At 49.7% G+C, this 14,589-nt stretch overlaps 1 protein-coding gene across 1 annotated transcript in view; it reads left to right on the top strand.

The window, feature by feature from the left end:
• Pax5 (paired box 5) overlaps window positions 1-14,589 on the top strand; it is a 180,078-nt gene that overhangs the window by 130,206 nt on the left and 35,283 nt on the right. The window contains exon 8 of the mRNA XM_026415205.2: window positions 8,907-9,008. Within this exon, the coding sequence (XP_026270990.1) occupies window positions 8,907-9,008 (102 nt within the window). The remainder of the gene's footprint in view (window positions 1-8,906; window positions 9,009-14,589) is intronic.

The following is a 14,589-nucleotide window of genomic DNA, read 5'->3' as shown; positions in this document are numbered from 1 at the left end:
GAAACCATTGCCTAATCCAAGGTCATGAATATTTATGCCTGTTTTCTTTGAAGAGTTTTATAGTTTTAATGCTTACATTTAGGTATTTGCTCCATTTGGAGTTAATTTTTGCATGTAGTGTGTGCATCTGGTTTTGAGTGATTGTTAGGAAGCCTTTTCCTGCAGCTAGCTTAAAGAAGAATGCACCTGTTTTCTTCTAATACTTGTATAGTTTCATTTTTTTTTACATTTGTCTTTCAGATATGTTTTGAGTTTATTCTTGTTAATTATGTCAAAATGAATCCTAATATTATGTATAACTGAAAAGAACTAGTAAAATAGTGTGGAGAATCAATCTACTTAATCTTTTTTCCAAATGACTCTCCAGGTTTCCTAACCTCATCTTTAAAAAGTCCCTATTTGCCTCTGTAGTTTGAGATAGCTTCAGCATCTGCTAAATTTCCTGTATAATTGAATCTGTTTCTCAACTTTCTATTCTATTCTATTCCATTTGTCTCCCAATCAAACAGATTTACACTTTTAATTACAAAATTTATAGCTCTGTAGAATGTTTTAACATCTGGGAGAGCCAGTTCTCTTGAGGGAACTGAATAATCCTGTAAGAATAGCCTGTAGCTAGAAGTCATGACATCTGAGATGAAGTCACATACTCTGTGATTTTGAGCCTGGCAAAACTCATCTCTGGGCCTCAGTTTCCCCAATTGTAAAACAGGGATAGGTGCCAATTCTTTCCCTCTCTCCCAGAATTAAGAGTGAGTTATTTTAAATCACGCATTTTTGTCTTGAGTTCCAAAGTTCCATAAGGACTACTTGCTAATAGTAAGCAAGGCCAAGTCTTGATGATTTTCTCTAAAAAGACAAGGTTACATGCAAATTGGGCAAGATGTATTTACATGCTCTGGTGTCGTATCAGGTTTGGAAGCATCAATTTGGTTTAGCATCCTGGTCCAGAGGTCTGAATCTGACCTAAGAATGAGCCGTAGTAGCTCTGTAGCCTGAGGACATACCTGAGATACTGAAAATACCTAGACTCTCTGAGGTCACAGAATACACAGCTCAGTGCCAGGAGAGTCCTTAGAGGATATCAAAGCAGATTTCAGGCTTAAATTCTCTCTGTGAGTGTCCCACCAGGAGGTGTCCAGCTTCTGTTTGGATTCAGATAGATGTCCTTAGAAGGCCCCAGAAAGTGTGTTTGGAAGTAAAGAATAAGCCCAGCAGTGGCCACAATAGTGCTGCTTAGCAAACCACACTGAAACTCAGGGCTACAACAGCAATCACTTATTCTTGCTCATGCCTCCAGAGGGCGGCTGGGGACTGACTGATCTAGGCTGGGCTTGGCTCCAGGGATAGGTTGGGTCCATCTCTGCTTCACATGTAGGCCCTTCTCTTTGGACCAGAGCATATTCTCATTCATGGTGGCTGATGGGGAAGCATAGAGGGGCACCCTCACCACACACTGGGTTTCAAGCTTCTGTGCTTGAAACCAGAGTGAGGCACGTGGCTGAGCCCAAAAAAACTCCTGGAGCAGAGCAGACTCCTGTGCTCTGGTGGGAGGAGCTGCAAAGTGTTCCTTCTGGGTTTTTATAAAGGTTTACTTGGCTTAAAAAGTGGTTTAAGAGTATGTCATTCTGCAGCTCAGGAGGCTGAGGCAAGAGGATCACAAGTTTAAAGCCAAACTCAGCAACTTAGTGAGGCCCTAAGGACTTAATGAGACCCTGTCTCAAAATAAGAAAGAATTTTAAAAGGGCTGGGGATGTGGCTAGGTGGTTAAGTGCCTCTGAGTTTAATTCCTGGTATCTATTTGTGTGTGTGTGTGTGTGTGTGTGTGTGTGAGAGAGAGAGAGAGAGAGAGAGAGAGAGAGAGAGAGAGAGAGAGATTCCAAATTTTTGAAGTCTAATTACCATCTTTCCCAAGTTGATGGTGTGCCAGTGGGGTTCTTGGGGCCCAGCACCCCATCTTCTACACTGTGCCACACGAGTCTTGCTCACATCTTCCCATAATCCTCGCAGCAGCCCAGTGAGAGGGGTGGAGGTGGAGAGCGCAGGCTTACAAGTAAGGCTGACTGGGTTTGAGACCTCACCTTTCACTTACCAGCCATGAGACCATATGCTTATGCTCTCCATGCCTCAATTTCCCCTCTCAACAAAACTGGTTAATTGTAGTCTTCTAATAGGGTCATGGTGAGGAATAAGGAAGTACATGTGCACCTGGCTCACAGTCTGAGTATTGGCTATTACTATCCCCATTTCATAGATTAGAAAACTGAGGCTCAAAATGACTAAGGAACTCCCTCAAGGTCACACAGCTGGAAAGTGGTAGGAAGAATCTGCGCCTGGTGGTCCTGACACTCCTAGTCACTGTGCTCTGCTGCCTTGCTTTGTATGTAGACCTGCAGTCAGTCCCCTGTCACTTCCCATGTGGAATTTTGCAAGCTGGGGATGAAATGGATAATGTCCATCAACAGCCTCCCCCCACCATGACTGACAGCAGGAGCGATTCAGGAACTCAGATGACACAGACAGCTGTCAGTCCCTCACTTCCTTGCTCACCATGGTGACAACCTGGGCCCTTGGCGCCCCTGACTAGACCATGGAAAGTAAATGCAGCCACAGGATGAAGCCTCTGGTTCTAGGGACATTCTCTGGATAAAAATGCAGCCAACACAAAGAAGCCCCTTGGTAATGGGGGGCTCAGGGACAGAGTTATTTGGGGAATATGTGTGGCCATTTGTCAGCTCTTCACAGTACAGTGTCATCCCAGTGGCTGGGAGGAGGGATTGGACAGGAATGAGCCCCTGGCATGATGGCGAATCCTGGGCAAGGCTGGAGCTGGCACAAAGCCCCTGTGGGGCTGAAGCTGGAGAGCTGGCTGCCAGTGCGGGAGATCTCCAACCCTCCGGGCGGCAGGCACAGGCACCAAAGGGATGCGTAGAGAGTCCAGAGCTGCGGAGGGACCACGAAGGCAGGAAGCTGCATGCGGGGCTCCCTTGCCCTTTGCGTGTGTGTGCTCACTTGGGACACTAGGACTATCGGGCCCTGGGATATGTTGGCCTCAGACCTCTTTTTAAAATTGGGGAGACTGAGGCTGGCGGGGGAGGGGAGCGTGACTTGTCCAGAGTCCCACAAAAGTTCAGAAGCCAGCATGGGACTGGAGTCAGCCAAAGGGCTCTGGGTGGCCTTGTCCTGCCTCCTGCAGACAGTTGTTATTGGGCGCTTGCTGTGTGCCAGGCACCTGGCAACCCTGCCCTTGTGAGCTCAGTGTGGCAGACAATGCTGGCGAGTTTCTTCCCAAATGAGCATGGACACCCAGCCTGGGTCTGGCTTCCCACAGCCCGTGACTCCACTCTCCCCTTCCTGCTCTCCCCTGCTCTTCCCTTCCCGTTCCTCACCTGACTAATCCATCCCCCTCCTCAGCCTTCCTTCTCTGTCCATTTTCTCCTACCTGCCAGCCCCTCTCCCCATTAACAGAGGCTCAGGCTGGGGCCAGGCCACCTTGGTTCTGAGTCAGGGACCACCCTAGGGACAAAGGGAAAATGCACTCATGGGCTGTGACTCATGGCCGGATAGCAGACCCAGGAGGCTTGGCATGTGCCACCCTCAACAGTGTGAGCTTGCGTTGCAGAGGCACCCTCCTCTTGAACAGCTGCAGTAACTTCCTTTAGTACAGGGCCAATGCCTGAGCTGAGCACACCTCGTCAGCCATCCCATGCTTGCTGTAACCAATAAGACGGGCTCCCTCATTCTTCTAGGGGGCCAGCCGCCTGATGTCTTCTTGCTGGAGTTGTGTCTTCCTTCCTAAAATGGAAGCCCCAGTAAAAGCCTCTCCTGTGTGTTTTCTCACCCAGTTCTATTTTGTTTCTATTGTCATCAGGTCAAAAGATCCCAGTGTCCCACATCAGTTCAAAGCCTCGCTGTTTCCTATTAATGATGTCCCCATAGACAGGTTCCTTAAACTCTTCATTCTTTTTTTTATTATTATTGATTTAAAAAAAATGACAGTGGAATGCATTACAATTCTTATTACACATACATACCTCAATTTTTCATATCTCTGTTTATATATAAAGTATGTTGACACCCAATTCGTGTCTTCATACATGTCAAACTCTTCATTCTTCAGTTTTTTCTCTTTTGTAAGGTGCGTATGATAATTGTTGACACCTCATAGAGTCCCTAGGAATTAATGCATGTAAAAGAGGAAGAGTGTACATAATAAGAGCTGTTTGGTAATCACCAGTATCTTCACCTCCATCTTGTGGGTTCCCCGGCTCCATGCCTCTCTTGCACTGGGGACAGGGTGGGGAGCAAGGGCATCTTTGGAAGACTTGAAGGACTTAGAAAGGCTCCACACAGGATCAGACGCTCAAGGGTGGGATTTGGAGACTGATATATTAACCTGAGAGCCTGACCAATATTTTAATATTGAACCATCCTTGCATACCTGGAATAAACCTCATTTGATTGTGGCTTTCTGTTGTGTTTCTAATATCGCTCTATCAGTGATTACACTCAATCAGTGTAATAAGTTAATAGTAGCAAGAATGAAGAGCCCAAGTAACTTGTGACTGTATTAGTACATAGTGAAACTGGCCTTCACTTTGTATTGTTTGTGCTACCTTTCTTAAGTTTTTATATCAGCATGATGTTAGCTTAGTGAAATGGATTCAGAGGTGTTGGTTTTTTATATCTGGGGAAAGTTTAATAACAGAAGGATATGTACCTTGAGGATTTAAAAGAACTTTCCAAAATAAAAACTAACTAAAATTTGCCCCTTAAAAAGCAAAACGGGGTCTGGGGCTGTAGCTCAGTGGAGAGCACTTGCCTAGCATGCGTGAGGCACTGGTTTTGATCCTCAGCACCACATAAAAATAAACAAATAAAATAGAGGCATTCTGTCTATCTACAAGTACAAAAAAAAATTTAAAAAAACAAGCAAAATGGATGAAGCCCTAGCATTTTATTTTTTGTACTAGGGATTGAACCCAGGGACACTCAACAACTGAGTCACATCCCCAACTCTTTTTAAATTTTGTTTAGATACAGGATCTCACTGAGTTACTTAGGGCCTCGCTAAGTTGTTAAGGCTTTGAACTTGCAATCCTCCTGCCTCAGCCTCCCCAGCTGCTGAAATTATAGGAGTGCACCACCACACCTGGATTAAGGTCTTACTTTTTAAAAGGACATTTTTTTTTTCTATTTCTTCCAAGGTTATTGAGCTGCTGGCATTTTCTACCTGTTATTAGGTTATTTTGGGTAATTTATGTTTTCCAAAAAGTTACACATTTTGTTGAGAGTTCCACATTTATTAGTGTGAAGTGTATTATTTTCCTTCTCCTCCTCCTCCTCCTCCTCCTCCTCCTCCTCCTCCTCCTCCTCCTCCTCCTCCTCCTCCTCCTCCTCCTCCTCCTCCTCCTCTTCTTCTTCTTCTTCTTCTTCTTCTTCTTCTTCTTCTTCTTCTTCTTCTTCTTCTTCTTCTTCTTCTCCTTCTCCTTCTCCTCCTTCTCCTTCTCCTTCTCCTTCTCCTTCTCCTTCTCCTTCTCCTTCTCCTTCTCCTTCTCCTTCTCCTTCTCCTTCTCCTTCTCCTTCTCCTTCTTCTTCTTCTTCTTCTTCTTCTTCTTCTTCATATCATCTCTTTTGTATCTCTGGTCATATCTTCTCCTCATTCCTTATCTTGATGTTTGTGTCTTTAAAAACAAAATCTTGGCCTAGTTGGTCTATTTTATTGGTCTTTTCAAATAGCCATTCTTGGTTGTGCTTATTGTTGGGTCTGCTTTTCTGTTTCCTAATTCATTATTTTCTGCTTTTTCTTTATCGATTCCTTCTTCTTCTTTTCCCTTGATTCTTTTTATTGCTTTTTTATCCGGCTTTCTGAGTTGAGTGCTTCAGTGAGGCTCTGATTTTCTGAACCTTTGCTAGAGGGATCAAGGTTTTAGAGCATATGTAACAGTGTCAGAAACCATTGACCAAACATGACCAAAAGGGCAGCCAGCTATTGAAGGGAGAACCCAGTCCCAGGAGGCAGGGGAGCTGGACTCCAGGCCCAGCTTGCCTCAGATCCACTGTGCTTCCCTCCCAGCATCCTCTCATCTATCCTAAGCAGCTTTGGGAAGCGTGGGCTTCTGCACCAGGCAGGCTCCTATCAGGACAAGGCCCTCCACCCTTTAGGAGGCAGATGTGGAGTCCCCCTCTTATGTCCCAGCCTCCATCCCCAACCGTTTACCCATAAAAACTGTGCAGTTGAGTTTCCTTCTACAAACTGGAGCCAGTAAGTAATGGTGACAGTGTCCCAGCTGGGAGGCAATGGAGCTTCTGCACCGGAGCAGACAGGCCCACGCGCAGGGCAGTGGAGTGGAGTTTGACACTGGATTGCTTGGCTTCAAGTCCTGGCCAGTAGTGCACCGCCTTGGACAAGTCTCTTTTTCCTATATATGGGGATGGTATTAGTACCTTTCCTCATGGGGTTGTTGAGAGGGTTAAAGGAGTTAACCATTAAAATACTTAGGACACGGGCTCTTGTTTTATAATTTCTATGTAAGTGTTGGTAGTTTTCATCATCAGGGGTGTGAGCCTGGGGGCGGGGCCAGGATGGGAGATGCTCCTCTGATTGGTGGGGGAGCCTGCTCATCAGGCCAGCCCCTGCCCTTGGCTGTCCTCTCTACCTGTCTCCCATTCTGGCCACTGACATCTCAATCTTTGGCTGAGGAGTGTGACTTGCGATCACTCAGCTTCCTTGGGTGCCTTTCCAGCAGCCTTCAGGCCTCTGAATTTCTGACAGCTGTGGGTGGGGAAGACTGCGCAGGAGTGCTCCCCACCCCACCGTGGCACAGCTTGAGTAGAAGAGGTCTGGGCTGTTAGGAAACTAGAGCTGAGGTACCTACTCTGCCACCTGTTCTTGTGAGACCGGAGTCAGTTGCTCCCCTCCCCCAACACGAGGACTCAATTTTTTCCATCTGCAAAATGGTCACAGGGGTTGGTCAAGATGACTCCCAGATCCCTTCTTGCATTTATTCCTGAGCACGGATGAGGGGACTCTTATGGACTCCCGAAAGCTCCTGCTCCTCTAGCAGAGCCGCTTCTTTCTTTCACTTAGAAAATATTTTGGGCCCATTGCCATTCCTGTAGAAATGGGAGCTGCCACCCAGTGCTGTGGGGGTTGGATTGGAGGAGAGGCACAGCAGAACTGGTCAGGGCAAACCTTCTTCCTCCACATTGTCAGCATGACCGGTTCTGCCAGCTTCCCTTGCTGTTTAACATGGGCTCTCCCGGGGAGTCACGATAGCTGTGATGGATGCATTCTTGTGGGGGACGGAGGTCTCCCAGAGGTAAGCCCTAGGTGTTTGCTCCCCACTAACAATGCCTCATGTGAAGAGACTCAGCCAGGATGCCTAGTCCAAAGCCAGGCAGGCAGTGAGCAGAGGGAAGGGGAGCCTCCTGTCTGCTGCTGCCTAGTATTCTGGAAAGTTCTGGACAGTAGGCAGAATCCTGTGGCATGCGGCAGCATCCATCTCAGCTGCTGGATGGTTTTGAATGATGGCACTGAAGGAATCCTCTTGGTTTATTCAGGGCTTATCCCACACGCTGGCTGTTCTTTGGGGGGCATCTGTCAGAGGTGGCCCTTCTCCTATGCCCATCTATCTACTTGTGGGGCTCAGTTCAGCGTCATCAACCTGTGTGTGGCTCGACCCTAGGGGAGGCTATAGAGGCACTCCAGGGCCTAGTCCGGCTGGGTGTGGCCTGTGGTTGCTCATGCACAATCTCAGGGCCTCTTCTACTCTCCCCACCCCCATCCCCGTCCTCAGTGTCCACACCCAGAAGAGGCTGGCCTAGTCCCCAGGCCACCTCATTTCCTGCCCACTAAACAGGACGGATGGCAGTGAGTGTATCCCTTATTTTTAGGAAAAACTGCTAATTCCCTCTTCAAAGGTGGTGTCTTGCCCTCAAGGCCAACGGTAATCACAGAACAGTGTGACCCCCGCATCTAGGTAATTGTTCTTACCTGTGGTCACCTTGGGACATATAACTGGCTGTAGGAGTTTGAAGGGCTGCAGGCCCTACTCTCACCCTAAGAGACGACGGACCCCGGCAGTGCCTCCCTCACAGTGCTCAGCTGCCTCAGGGTTTCTCCAGCCTCATCTGGAAGCAAGTGCTCTTGGATCCTTGGATGAAGCACAGGCTTATTCTCTTAGTGCCACGTCTTATGACAAGGCAGGCTTCCTAGTGTGGAATATGGGTCATCACTACCGCAAGGGGTGGCTGCCTGTAAAGAGCTGGACTCTCATGGCTGGAGTGGCCACCCCTTGAAGACAGAGGCCTTCACTCCAAGTCGCAGTCCCAGAGAGGTGTTTGGAGTCGGGAGGTGCTTCCTGAATCAGCCTTGAGGGAAGGAGCGGCTCAGGGCCAAGGGACGGAGGCTGGAGGGACTGAGGCGGAAATGCCACTGCCCACTGTGGGGCCATCAAAGAAGAGGAGGAGGGAGGCATTTGGAGAGTCTTTGAAGGTGGTGGTGTCAGACGGTACAGCTGGAGGAAGGGGACTGTGCAGAAGGCCCCTCAGAAGCAACAGCGAGAAGTTGGGACTGTCCAAGTCACTTGGGGAGGAGGCGGCCCTGGCAGGCTGGCACCTTTGCCGGTCGTCCTCCCCGAGGGGTTCAGGTTTCCCAGGGACAGGCCAGAGCCCTGACTGGGTTCTTGCTGAGTGAAGCCAGGGTGGCTGGAGGTGTGTGTGTGTGTGTGTGTGTGTGTGTGTGTGTGTGAACATGAGCACGCATGAGTGGAGGGGGAAACCGGGGGCACGTTGGCATTCAGCGTCCGGACGTGACAAATGTGCAGACGTGTCCGGGGAGCTTTGGACACGAGCAGCTGGCCGCGGAGAAGCTCACCCTGTGATTTGTTGCTTTGATTCCTCAGGCCGCGACTTGGCAAGCACGACCCTCCCCGGGTACCCTCCGCACGTCCCCCCCGCCGGACAGGGCAGCTACTCGGCGCCGACGCTGACAGGGATGGTGCCTGGTGAGTTTGCACTGTCCACATCTCCACAGCAGGACGCGGACGGGGTTTCGAGGGGGGGGCATCCCCCCAAACAGCCCGGGTGACCTCGGCGCTTCTGAGAAGCAGACCTGAATAAATCAGGCACAGGTCTGGCTCAGCCTCTTCCCTGAGGCTGGGTCTGGGACAGAGGCAGCGGCAGCACGGGGAGGCCATCAGAGAGAGGCAGTCCTCGACTGTCACTCAGCCAGCCCCTTGTTGGCTACGTGGGGAGTCTGAACACAGAGGGGTGCGGGGCCAGCAGTGGGGGGCTTCTCCCCAGCCTCCTCTCCCTCCTCCCTCTCTCTCCCACCCAATTCATGTGGCAGAAACCCCTGAGCTGCTCTTGGCCATCTTATTCCTTGGGTGGAGGATGGTGTATTCAAGATTGGCAGGTTGGCTGCTGGGTTTGGGTCACCAGATTATAAACTAAACCCCACTGAAACCTAATCTCCTCTGGCCAGCGAAGTGTTGGTTTCAAGAAATTTGTAAAGGAGACCACTACATCACACCCCCTCGCATCGTGGAGCTGGGGCACACATAGGTGTGGGGTGGCCGGGTGTTCAGGGCATTAGCATAGCAGGGATACCCAAGTACCCTTTTATGAAAGATGTCAAAAATTGGGGAGAAATCAGGTCTCCGTTAGATGTCACTGTACGTCCTTTATGGGGCAGCATTTTCTCATTTGGCCTTTCGCAGGGGTCACACCTCTTTTCAGTGCCTGGACCTAATACACCACTGACTCTCTGGGAAACTAGAAAAGCCAGAGGACTTATCCCCACCCCCCCCACACCACTTTCTCTTTGGAGTTTCACAATAGCCCTGAGAAGCTGGCAGGGCGCTCTTCCTCCTGCTTTATTAGTGGTTATTTATTAGTGATTGTTAATTGTTTGCTAATAATTAATAATAATTATTATTATTATTTTAAAAACTTGAGTCCAGAAAGGGGCTGGGAGTGCCTGGGTCACCCAGAAACGAGGAAGCAGGGCCACCACTAGAAGCTGGGTAGACCCACCCTAGACCCAGGCAAAAAGGATGCCTGCTCTGAGAACTGCTGCAGCCCTGCCAGGACAGAGCCCCCACCGCATCCCACAGACCAGGGGAGTCTGCAGGACCAGGGGAGGCGTCTGCACCCCACCTTCCAGCACACACTAGAGACTGCCTCAAGTAGGACCGAGTGTCTTCATGCCTCTTCCCCAGGGCTGTCCCCTAAAGATCGCCCATGTCACCCATGTGTGAGCCCCTAGGCTTGAGGACTGGCTCATAATGGGAATGTGGACAGGGCTTGGATGTGAGGACCAGTATCCCACAGGTGTGTAGGAAGCCCTGTGTGGTGATGGGGTGGGGCCAGCAGCAGGTGAGATCACGGCAGGGTGGGCTTCCCCCAGGCGGCACATCCTGGCACAGAACACCAAGTCGTTCCAGGAATCTAAATTCCACCCTGGACTTCCAGGTTGTGCAGAAGATGTATTTAACAAGGTAGGAGGATGGAGCATATTTCATTTAACGGTTTGTTAGCTTGATTTATGACTTTTAAATATGAGACATATGGGAAATGGCCTCCGTGTGTGCTCTTGCCCTGGGCCTTGCCAATGCCAGGAAGATCTGCCAGGTTCCACCTGCAAAACCTTCGCCTTTTCTGCTACAAGGATGGGCCCGTGGCAGATCCCAGGGAAATGTTGCAATCAGAGGTGGTGGGGCCCACGACATCCTTTCCCATCCAGCTTCCTGTGGCCCAATCTTCAGCAAGTAGGACAGTTCCCAAGAAATACCCGGGAATGGCCCTTCATATTCATGCAGCATTTTATAGAACGGGAAGTCCTTTCTCTAGAATCCTTTGACGTAACAACCCTGCGAGGTGGGCAGACTCAAGGGTGTGAGACCCAGAGAAGTCAGGGAGCTGCCCACGGCCACACAGCTTGCAGGTGAGAAATTGATCCCCTGCAGCCTCCCCCTCTCGTGTGCCCAGTGCTGCCTCTGTGCTCTCTATCAACTCTGATTCTCAGTGACAGCAGAAGGGGAGGCAGCAGCAGCACCATGCCCCATCTTAAGGGCATGTTAGTAGGTGAAACCGAGGCCACCCAGCTGGGCCTCCCAGCTCCAGCTGCAGACCCCTAAGAGGCCTAGTTCAGAGAAGCGTCTGAACTTTCTCGAGTTTATCCAAACAGAGCCTGCCCTCTCGCCCTTGATTCCTCCAGCCCTAATTACCAGGTTCCACACAAATGGCTGTGGGCCTGGCAGAGCCCCTGCAGGAATGGGTGAAGGCTCCTCATCCATTCGTGGTGGCAGCCAGACTCACAGGACCCAGCAAGGGCACAGCCCGACCTACTCTGCTGGCAGGAGCAGGATGGGGTGACCACAGGGCCCCCTGGCGCTCTGTCCTCTGGCACAGAGGGAGGCTGTACAGTATAGAGGGAGGAAAATAAGAATTTTGGCCAGGGAGTTGCTGCCCCAGTATCTCGACTCCTCCCTCTTCTGTATTTCTATTCCCTTCCCTTCTCCTCTTCCTCTCCCTGCCTGGCTTCCTTGCTTTCTCTTTGGCACCTCCCAGTACTTGGTGCCAGTTCAGCACCAGGGCTGGGACGCTGAGCTCAGTGGGCACAACCCTTAGCTCCTGTTCCTCAGTCATGTATTTGGGTCTCTGGTTTCCACGGTAGTTTCCACACCTGTTTTTGGGGCAGCCTGAGCATATTGTCTTTGTGAGCACTGTCCCCAGCTCAGAGAAGGCCCCTCTTTTGGCAGAGCCAAGGTTCTGCCCTTTGAGCATAGCAGGATATGGACCCAGCTGGCTTTCCTGGCCTCTTCTCTCAGCTCTCCACCCCGACCATTTGCTGATTCCCAGCAGGCCTTGGACTCTTACTGGTCACTGGCTTTCCTCATTTTGTGCCTTGGATTGGATTACTTCCTGCTCGACCTGTCAGGATCCAGCTTCATCCTTCAGAGCCAAGTGCAAACATCACTGGCTTCAGGAAACTTCCTGGTGTGGCCTCCACTGGGGGCTAAAGTTTATTCCCCATCAGCTCTGCCCATGTCCACCGCTCTCATAGGGACCTTCTTACCTTCTGCACCCTTCACAGTCCATAGCTCCTTCTAGGTCCTTTCCTGAGTGCAGGCTAAGGAGGAGATGCAGGGAAAATTACATGGGCCTGTGTATCAGTTTCCTGTGGCAGCTGTAACAAATCTCCACAAATGTGGTGCTCATGACTTAGAAACTTATTCTCTGACAGTTATAGAGCCCAGAATTTTGCAATTGGTAAGACTTGTCCCCAAATCAAGGTGTTGGCAGGGCTGCGGGGACATTCTAGGAAAAGACCTAGGTCTTTCTTCTGTGACTGTCCATGCCTCCTGGCAGCCCTTGTCTGGTACTTGACTCCAAGTCTAGGGTCTTGACCTCTCCTTACTCCATAATTTTTTTTTTTTAAGCACCAGGGATTGAACTCAGGGGCACTTAACCACTGAGCCACATCCCCAGCCCTTTTTTGTATTTTATTTAGGGACAGAGTCTCACTGAGTTTAGCTTAGCTTTGCTAAGTTTCTGAGCCTGGTTTTGAACTCGTGATCCTCCTGCCTCAGCCTCCTGAGCCGCTGGGATTACAGGCATTACAGGGTGGCCCCCCCTGCCCCATCTTTACATCACCTTCTTTGTGTGCCAGTCTCCCCCATCTCCTCTCTTATAAGGGTATTTGTGCATTTAGGACCCCCTTGAATAATCTAGGATAATCTCCCCATCACAAGATCCTAACTTAATCACATTTGCAAAGACCCTCATCCCCCTTTGTGCCCCATCATATAAGATGACATTCACATATTAGGTTCCGGGGATTAGGAATTTCAACTTTGTATTTGTTCAGATTTCTGATTCTTTACCTCTCTGGCTTCTGAGCTCAGGAGGCACTCACTTCATAGTGACTGTGCTGAAGGTGATGATCCCATTTTGCAGACCCAGCAGGACTGTTGGCACTTTGGAGAAAGCTTTTGAGCTTTCTGGGGAGCTGTTTCTCCGGCTTCCCTTTCTCTGAGATTGCTCAACCGCAGTGGTCAGTTTCAGGTATGGAATGACCTTCCCTCCTCACCTCCAGCAGGCTCGGCAGTGCAATCTACAGAGAAACTGGAAACCTTCCGGGTTGGCTTTCCCATGTAGGCTCTGAAAAACATCAACTGACACTGCTTCCCTTTATAAACAAAGGCAGCCAGGCGCAGTGGCTCATGCCTCTAATCCCAGCAGCTCAGGAGGCTGAGGCGGGAGGATCACGAGTTCAAAGCCAGCCTCAGCAAAAAAAGTGAGGTGCTAAGCAACTCAGTGAGACCCTGTCTCTAAATTAAACAATATAAAAAAGGCTGGGGTTGTGGCTCTGTGGTTGAATGCCCCTGAGTTCAATTCCTAGTACCCACCCACCCCCAAAAAAAGGATTATAAATTAAGGCTTCCATTTATCCTGTTTGCTTTTAGGACACACAAAGGAGGGGCTGTCTCCAGGGTGCATTTGGGCAGTTGAACTTTGGGGACCTGAAAAAATAGACACAACATTGTTCTGTATTTAATGTTGGCTTGTTGGCTTGGGTTCATGCTTTCTTTGAATTGGATTTGGTCATCAGGGTGTTGTCTGTCCTGTGGCTCCAGGGCATCCCCACGTCTGCAAAACATGGCTTCTAATTGTTCCTTAATGTTTGTAGATTCTGTTTCTGCAGCTCTGCAAACTCTGTAGATAGCCCTTTGCTGATCAGGTATGTTGAAGAAAGCATATCCGATATGTTGTATCAGCTTAGAATGGAGACAGTTTTCAGATTTTATTTTCATCAAGTCTCAGCAAATGCCAAAAGTTTTGCACCAAAGATTCCATAGTGTCTTGATGGGTGTAACTGCTTGATTCCTGCCTGAAGGTATTTGTGTAACACAACAGATATTGACATGGCATTTGAAACTCTTAAAAATTCTGAGCTGGAGAGGAAATAGAAAGGGAGTTCACTGCCTTTGGCTTCAGTGAGTCTAAGAAACAAGGTAAGCGTCTTTAAAAACAGTCATGTGCCCTGTCCCATGACCCCCTTACTTGACTCTTGTTTTGGGGTGTTAGGCCACAGTGCCAGGAAGGCCAGACAGTATCATGGTCTTTCTTCCCTGGGTTGCAGCAGATGCAGAAGCTGGTTGATGGGAGGCCTGTTGGAGCAACATGCATGGAGGGACATGGCCAGGTCCCTGTGGTCCTGGGCACTCTGTTTGCCATGGACTGGTGGACTTCATTTCAAGATGCCTTTCAGTTAAGTTGCTCACTGAACTAACAGCTTTTATTCTCTCAAACAAGTAGGAGGAGAGGGTGAGATGGAGCAGAGCTTGAGGGCAGAGTCGGGGTCTGGAGCAGCTGCAGGACGGGGCAGGCACAGGGTCTACTGCACTCTGGCAGGAGGAATGAGGCACCAGCTCTTCCCCCTCCACACTTGTGGCTTCTGTGCTTAAAGGACCTCAACCCAGGGGCTGGACTGGGTGGCACAGCCTGTAATCCCAGCGGCTCCACTTGGGAGGTTGAGACAGAAGTATCACAGGTTCAAGCCAGCTTCAGCAACCAGGAGGT

This window comes from Urocitellus parryii, chromosome 4 (genome assembly GCF_045843805.1).
Source record: "Urocitellus parryii isolate mUroPar1 chromosome 4, mUroPar1.hap1, whole genome shotgun sequence".
Lineage (NCBI taxonomy): Eukaryota > Metazoa > Chordata > Mammalia > Rodentia > Sciuridae > Urocitellus > Urocitellus parryii.
The sequence above is the reverse complement of the archived record's forward strand: the minus strand, read 5'-3'. Positions and strand labels throughout refer to the sequence as shown.